Source organism: Populus euphratica, unplaced genomic scaffold, assembly GCF_000495115.2.
Source record: "Populus euphratica unplaced genomic scaffold, PopEup_1.0 scaffold746.1, whole genome shotgun sequence".
Classification (NCBI taxonomy): Eukaryota; Viridiplantae; Streptophyta; class Magnoliopsida; order Malpighiales; family Salicaceae; genus Populus; species Populus euphratica.
The window spans coordinates 105,785-114,092 of NW_011500620.1; the positions used below are offsets into that span (position 1 = coordinate 105,785).

Below are 8,308 nucleotides of genomic sequence, written 5' to 3' on the forward strand. Positions count from 1 at the left end.
TCATTAATCAATCCTTTCATTTATGTGATAGGCTTGCATTTAAAATGAACATTTACCATAAATTAAAGGTATCTTATATTATTAGATATATTATTATAAAACATGCTTTAGTTAAGGAGTTATTGATACTTCAAGTGCAAAATGATGATATAAAACTTTGATAAAAATACACTTTTAAGTACTAATCACTATGACTTGATTATTTTTAGATTTTTTTTATTTGAGATGTAACTTAGTAAGACGTGTAAATAAGTCATTATGCTATGAGGATTGTTGCGTGGTTGCAACCTTTTTTTCTTAATAATGGAAGTTGAGACACACGATAATAAAAATATATATGTTTGCTTTTACATAAAATATCTTATATTTCACCAAAATAAAAAATATATTAATGAAATGTTTGCTTTTTATAAATGTTTATTTCTTTGCTAAAATATTTTATATTTCATCAAAATGAAAATATATCGTTGGAGTGTTTCAGCCTCTTTTATGTAAAATATTTTTTTTATAAAATATTTTAAATGATTTTAATAAGTAATGATGTTAAAAATATAATAATAATAAAGTGCTAATATTGTGCTATATTGATGAGATAGTATGGTAATAGTGATGATGAAGTGGGAGCAAGAATGGTGGCGATGATTGTGCAATAAAGTGGTGATAATAGTGATGATTTAGTGGTGTTTGTATTGATATGGTGATGCTAATGGTGGTGGTCGTGGTGGTGGTGGTGGTGGTGGTGGTGATCGCGGTGGAGTAATAGGGACAACAATGGCTTATTGGTGTTGGTGGTGGCAACGACAACAATGAAGATAATAAAAGTGATTGAGGTTTTGGTTGCATGGTGAAGTGATGGTAAGGTAATGATGGTGGTAGATGGAATAATTAGATGATATTGTAAGTGAATTATTATCTGTCAAATATTTTAAGAAATTTTATAAGTTGATTATAAAGTACTTTATATTGATTATATTTTTGATAAACTATTTTATATGAAATAAACCTAGAAAAATCAAGAAATCATCTTCCTCTAAAATATTTTGTACAAAATAAACCTCTCAAATTACTTTTTATACGCACAAACTACTTGAGCATGTTGACTTGGTAGTATGGTTACATTGCTTTTAAAAATTCATTTCGAGATGAGTATCATTGATTTGATAGTATGATTACATTGTTTTTAAAAATTCATTTCGAGGTGAGTATCGACTAAGATAAATAAAATAAAATATAATTTTCAGATTTTTTGAATAATTATGATATGAAAATATTAAAACAGTTATAAAAAATCATTAAAACACATTAATTTAATGTATTTTTAAATAAAAAATACTTTACAAAACATTATCAAACAGACTTAAAAGCAATATATGGATGGGATTCAAATTTTCTTTTTGTATCTATTTAATTTTCTACTTTCTATTAAATTGCTTTCATTTTACCATATTTGCATTTTTTTTTGTAGTAGTAATTTTCATCTTTTTATCCATGTCATTAATAACTTTTCTTTAAAACTAGATAGTTATTCATTTATTTTTATTTTATTATTTTATTATTTTATTTAATAACTAAATACATTGTTGAATTTAATTGACTATATATTATTATTGGTTGTATTGTTTTTGTAAGTGTTATTTTTATTAATTTTTAAAATAATATTTTTGGTTAATATATAAAATGTAAACAGAGACATGCTTCGTTACAAACAAGGACATGCTCGGTAGGATCGATGTCCTGGCTTGATCTCCAACGACGTGGACAGTGAGACGTATTGTACCACCAAACGACATGCTGTGTTTATCAAAGCAAAGAAATACTGTTCTCAGAATAAGGAAGTGATATATTTGCTGATACGTCATTTTTTTTTTTTGTTCACAGTAAGGCAGAAAGGAACAACAGTTTTTAAAAAAAGACGTTGTTCCTATCTCTACAAGATGGTTACAACAATTCTACAATTGAAATCTGTTTTTTGTTTTTTTTTTTCCCCAATCAAGAAGACATGGAAAATGCTGATGAAAAGAATGGCGATCCTCCGATGCTCTTTGTCTTGAGTATATTTTTCACTAGTATTCTCCACCTAATCTCATCCTTCTTGCTTTGTTTCTTGGTCCTCTCCTTGAAATTCCTAACACGACAAGTTTCTCAGTTGACCAGTCTAACAAGAGAACGAGGTTTATTCATGTCATAATTATAGGATGAAAAGTATAGAAGGCTCACATGCATAAAGGAACTCTGCACGCCTCTGAATCAACACAGAGACGGGAGTGTAGTTCCAATAGTTGCCACATTCTCTTGCAATGGATGCAGCCACCAGGTACTCTTAACTTGCAACTAGCAAAATGGCGGACAATCATTTCGAGTCCTTTGCATGCTGAATAGTTGCAGGGTGCCTGATTATCTTGGAAATCTTTATCATGAGGCCCAATTGTCTGACAACCATCTCTGCATATATGAACAAGAGCCTCCATTGCTTCGTATAATTGGAAATAGATCCTTCTCTCATTTGATTTTCTAATTCTTTCCCTTCGCATCTGCAAATGATTTGGACCATTCAGATTTGCCGCTTTAAACATGAGTGGCCACAAATGTTGTGCATAAAATAGATTCCTTACATTTTCTTCATCAGCCAAGGACACCAGAAGTTCCTTTTCAAGTGCTGGGTGGCTCTTTTTCATTACTTTCCATCCTTCAGTGATGGAAATTTCCTGGAAGTTTTTCAAGATCATGCGATGACAAATGAGGCTCAGCCGGGGAGCATCACACAACAACGCAAGCTGAAAGATGTCAACTACATTCTCTGAGGTAAGAAAACCATGCTCCAACTGCTGAATACATATTTGCTTCAATGCCGGAACCACAAACACATGTGAGAGCACTAGCAAATGCAGCACATAATCCTCCATTTCCTCTTTCTCATAGCTGTGCAAAGACCATGAATAACAGTTTTAGTATAAGAGTAGCAGTGTTAACAAGCTATAAAAAAAGGTCCTAGATACAGCTCATTCATCTTCTTTTTAATCTTCTTGAAGAAACACCAATGAGGGTAAATTTGTTACCATGAAGAATACAAGAGTCGAATAAAAACTCTAACAGCGTTGTGTGGAACACCATGAATTGAGATCGATCGTTGTTGACCTCGGCCTTTTGCTTGCTTTAGCATTCCTTTCATCACTTGAGAAGCCATTCCCTGTTGAGAAACATTCAGTTTATGAATAAGATTCTGTTTCGATTTAACAGAACACATCTTATCATAGCAGATTCATATCTAAAAAAGCCCGGAAAATGAAAATTTGCAATTAAAATATGTGAATTTATTTAGAAGATCTGCACAATCTATTGCTGGTAATAGGATGTACTAATTTTCTATGATTGTTCTGTATGTATAACCAGGAAAATAAAATCAACAAACACACAGTTTTTCTAAATTCACCACAAGGAAGGAAACCAGGAATTCCATCTCTTTATGATCATTAGCCAGACCCTCTGACAAAAATACATCAGTTTAGGATAACACAGATCACAGTTCCTTTTGGATATTTCTTATATCCTTCTCCAAACTTTCATTACATGTTTAGTCAAATTTCTAAAAGAGCCAGCACTTTGTAATCTAAACCAGCTCTTTATCATCATATATTCAACAGAAAATGAAACAAGGGCTTACAAGAACACTAGCATGGGCGTATATGGAGCCACCATTATCAGTGCTAATCGTAACATCTGCTCTATAGCCTTCATCAAAGAGTTTGTCCCACAAGTCCCTGGTAGCTGTGCAGACACAGCTATATCCTCTTAATGTTGAGGCATTTATGAATAACCCCTTTTGGTGGTAACTGGTTGTTGGTGGACCACGTGATGGAGGTGGCACTGGAGCTCCTTTCTTGGAAACTAGGGGAAATTCTTTGGAGATGTTATCCATTTCTTCTATCAGATTCGAAGTAACCCTTCTGCAGATTGAAAGAAGGGATCAAAATGAGATTTTAATTAAAAAAAAAAGGTCATGTGGGAAGATTAAGAGTCATTAAATGTTCAGGAAGAAAAAAATCAATGATATTATTTGTTGACTCTCTTATATCTATTCCATGAAAAAGGAGAATAATGATAAATCGTAAAAGATAAAAGAAAGAATGATTATGATTTTGATTTAAATAGCAAATCCTGAGTTTTCTAAATGACTTTATTCAATGTGAAAGTTACCATTTAGATTGAAATCTTTCACAATTCTCAAGAGAACATAAGATCAAATAATGCATCCAAAAGCGACCTTTTCTTGGCAAAGTTATAGATCCGAAATTAATTTCTCAGATACTCCCCCAAAACTTACCAAGCCATTGCCAGGCTCCATGACAAACATTGGGTGACCAAAACTGGACACGTCTTTTATCATTACACATTAAGATTCATACAAGACAGAAGCAAATGCATATAAGGAAAGCTATGAGTAAAGAAAAGAAGGAAGGAGTCCAAAAGTTCTTGAAACCCACAAAATTATTTCATGTGTTCTGCTGATAGGCACACAAAACTCCTTCATTCGCAGAGGTATTAACAAATCAGAGTATGTCAAAGAAGTGCAAAGAGATAAGAAAAAAAGAGAATCCATGTGGGCTACGAGAAGAAGATCATTGGATTACAATAAAATGGAATGGACTAAAAAAGATCCGAGCATGTATAGAGGCAAAAAGCATGTATGGTAACACATAAAATGTTTCCATCTTTTCCTATTTCTACCATCTAAATGCTAATCCACAAGGCTGCATCTTTTCAATACAATTCCCAATTACTTGTAATCTTCAACGATCACGTTAATATTTTATAGAATTTGTATCCATTCCCTTTTTTACAATCCTGCACTTCGAGATTGTCGATTTTGTTCATAACTTGATCAAGATCTCATTATTTAAGAATAGGACTACGCAATTCAGGAATAATAATAAAGAACTCCAGAAAACATATAAAACCAAGACAATCAATCAGATCCCTGCCCTTGGAATTAGAACAGGGGAGAGAGAGAGAGATGACATGCCTCTTTCAAACTGTCTAAAGAGAAATGTATCCCCAATCCAATGCCAAGGTTTTGTCTTCCTTGTTCCACAGCAAAAGAAGAGAGAAGGGAAAGAAAAAGAAATGAAATCCCTGCCTAACCCCCTCAAAGTAATATCCTTGAAAGTTTCGGAAGAGGTTACAGGGATGCTTCTCTCCGCTCTCTCCTTTCTTATTAACAGAATCAGGGTTATTATAATGTTAAATCCAACCAACTAAAACACTATTTTATAATTGATGGTGTTCTTTGATTTGAGAACCATCAAGTTCCCCTAGATATTATTTGTCTTTGTTACAAGTAAAAGACATTTTTATTTACAATCCTTATTTTATACATGAACAAGCCTTAAATATCATGGTTGGCTATCAAAAAAGTCACATGTGATGTATTTTCTTTCCTGTCTCCTTTCATGCTGACTCAGGAACACACAGGAGTCAGGAGGGGAATCGCCGGCCTCCCCTTCTATTTTCTGATGCCTTTTTCCTCAAAAAAAAAAAAAAAATTCACCTACCGCTTTCTTTCAACGGTCATCATTATTTGCCGCGATATTTTTCTTTATTTAATCTTCTCTTGTAATAGAAGTAACTAATTTCAGGAGCCGTGCAGACAATTAAAGGGAGTGATCCAGCTAACAAATGTCTGTCAAATTTGTTTGTTTGTGGTTTTTATGTTGCATAGTGTGTACGGCCGTCAGACAAGTAAGTCACCCTTCTTTTTTAGGTGTGAAGTTCAGTTTACTCGGGTCATCATTCATGGTTTTTATATGGTTTTATCAGATTTATCTCGTTGAAAATATTTTTTTTTTAAGATATTTGTAATATTATAATTAGAGTTTTGATAATTATATCTCGTTGAAAATATTTTTTTTTAAGATATTCGTAATATTATAATTAGAGTTTTGATAATTAGAATTTTGGTGTTTTCCAAAGTTTTTATTTTTATTTTTTATAAACAATAGCAAGCTATAAAAAACATATTTTTTTAATTATAACATATATAAATTGTATTATTTCATCTTTTTTTTTTTCAATTGCTATACTTTTAATTAATTGTGCTAACCTTTTAAAAAAATTATTTTTTTGGACGTAACTCGTGACCCCGAGTAGTTGCCCACTAGCTAGATAACCCTAGCTATATTTCAGGTTATTAGACGGGACAATAAACAAAAGAATTAAAGCTGGGAAAAGAAATAAGATTTTAGAGAAAAAAAAGAAGTTGAAGAAGAGAAGAAAGAGGATTGAAGATATGCAAAATCTGTAATATTTTTATTAATCATCAAAACTGCTTAACATTTAGAAAAGTAGGGTATTAATACTAAACCCTAACTAGAACAAGTGATTGGCCTTATAGCTCACTAAATAAAATACTCAACAATAATTAAATCAAAACCACCAAATAAAGCTTAATTAATAAGTCTCAACTAAAAGTTGATATAAATTAAAAGTAAAAAACATAAGTTAAAGCCCAATCTCAATTATTTGGACTATCTTCCATTGTCTATAATCATACGCGTGCATAAATAATATTTCAGGTTTGGTGCCCCCATCAATTCTTTGGAAGTTGGAAGAACTCGACCCTGTCGAGTATAAGTCAAGGCAACTCCAATAACGCTCTCAAAGATAAGGATCAAACTGTTGCGATGTTTCTCTAATAATCCAAGTATAATATGAATCTGGTCATGGAGCCCATATACTGGGATTTGCTAAAGTTCAGCATCCCTGGTAAAAACAACTTTTGCCTTCAAAGTAGCATTAATATGTTCCTTTTATGCCAAAGATATGGATAATGAGGTAAGGGTATCAAAAAAAGCATCAGGGATAGGTTGTATTTTATAAATACTAAGGTCTTTTACGTTAAAAGTAGAGCTAATATCAAAGTTTAATGGCAATTTAATGACATAATTATTTGATTTAATCATTTGCAACACTTTGAATGGTCTAGTACTACTTACTTTCAATTTATGATCGGTTTCCAAAGAACACCGTTTAGATCTAATCTGTATCATGAAATAATCTCCAACATTAAGTGCATCATGATATGTAAGTAAATCAGCTTGAAATTTGTATTATTCATTACTTGCTTGAATTTGTTTCATGATCTCAATATGTAAATTATGAACCATACATGGTAACGACTCAGCTGACTTAGACATTCTATCGTGAGGAGATATAAGAAGGTGTTCTATAGGCTTTTTAGGTTTGTAACTATGAACACTAAATGATTGAGGGTGTGGAATGAGATAAACATTGTTTGAAACCTGTGCAAATATGGTACGGACATAATCAAGTAAACTAGAATTATCTTCATCTTCCTCATCACATGCATGAGGTTAGGGGTCAAGAAGTTCAACATTTTGCTCTAAACTTACGATGTGCTAGATGATTATTACTTAAAAGTGTATTTTTATAAAAGTTTTATATCATCATTTTGCACTTAAAATATCAATAACTTCTTAACTAAAACATGTTTTATAATAACATATCTAATAATATAAGGTACCTTTAATTTGTGGTAAATGTTCATTTTAAATGCAAGCTTATTACATAAATGAAAGAATTGATTGATGAATTTAAGAACTAAAATTGAAAGGACAAAGAGATGGCTAAATTTAAAAAAGAGATGTCGGTGCAGTCCAAACCAGAACACTGTTCTGTAATTAGGTCATATCTAGAGCTATAGATCTCGGATTTAGGTCTATTTTATATGGATGAAAAGGTAAGACATAGGCCTACAACTTTCATATGGAGCCCAAGATTTAAAAAGGTTATTTTTAAGTCCAAATTGTAGCAACAACAAAGAAGTCTGAATCTGTCCTCTAGCCCGAACACTGTTCAGTACTTGACCTATATCTGGAGTTTTAGAAGTTCAAATGACCTTAATTTTTTATCCTAGAAAGCTGAGACAATTTTCTATAACTTTTATGTTTTCAAGTGGTTACAATTTTGATGTTATCAATGATGTTTTTGGTAGAAAAGAGAATATAAGGATTGTCACCAAGTTAAGAGTTGACCACCCACTTATCAATTAGTCATCAAATCAATAGTTCTTAATTTTAGCCTATAAAATAAGGTATTTGTCATGCATTTAAGCATCTTGGTTTCCAGAACAAGATCATGCTATTACTTTCTCTCTTTGTATTTTTTATAATGCTTAAGTTTTGCTTTCATTAATATCAAGTTTATGCCTTTTAATTCCTTTCCTTTACTTAGTTAACTTTTATCTTATTTATGTTCTTATTTTGTTTATTTATTTTTCTTTCTTTTATTATGT

General features: G+C 31.7%; 1 protein-coding gene across 1 annotated transcript; it reads right to left on the reverse strand.

The window, feature by feature from the left end:
• Positions 1-1,814: 1,814 nt before the first annotated feature.
• On the reverse strand, positions 1,815-5,361 carry BT4 (BTB and TAZ domain protein 4). Its single transcript, XM_011012705.1, has 6 exons — positions 5,021-5,361; positions 3,662-3,944; positions 3,057-3,187; positions 2,613-2,919; positions 2,218-2,531; positions 1,815-2,125 (listed from the first exon to the last, which is right to left on the reverse strand). Exons 2-6 carry the CDS (start codon positions 3,914-3,916, stop codon positions 1,990-1,992), a joined length of 1,143 nt encoding a protein of 380 aa, XP_011011007.1. The 5' UTR covers positions 3,917-3,944; positions 5,021-5,361; the 3' UTR covers positions 1,815-1,989.
• Between the last annotated feature and the right edge of the window lie 2,947 nt (positions 5,362-8,308).

Excerpts from the sequence above, each read along its gene's own strand:
- BT4 (XM_011012705.1), bottom strand. The coding sequence starts at position 3,916 with ATGGATAACATCTCCAAAGAATTTCCCCTAGTTTCCAAGAAAGGAGCT. Across the intron at positions 3,188-3,661 it reads ACGCCCATGCTAGTGTTCTT|GGAATGGCTTCTCAAGTGAT; the intron begins GTAAGCCCTTGT and ends GTTTCTCAACAG. Across the intron at positions 2,126-2,217 it reads TGCAGAGTTCCTTTATGCAT|GAATTTCAAGGAGAGGACCA; the intron begins GTGAGCCTTCTA and ends TTGTCGTGTTAG.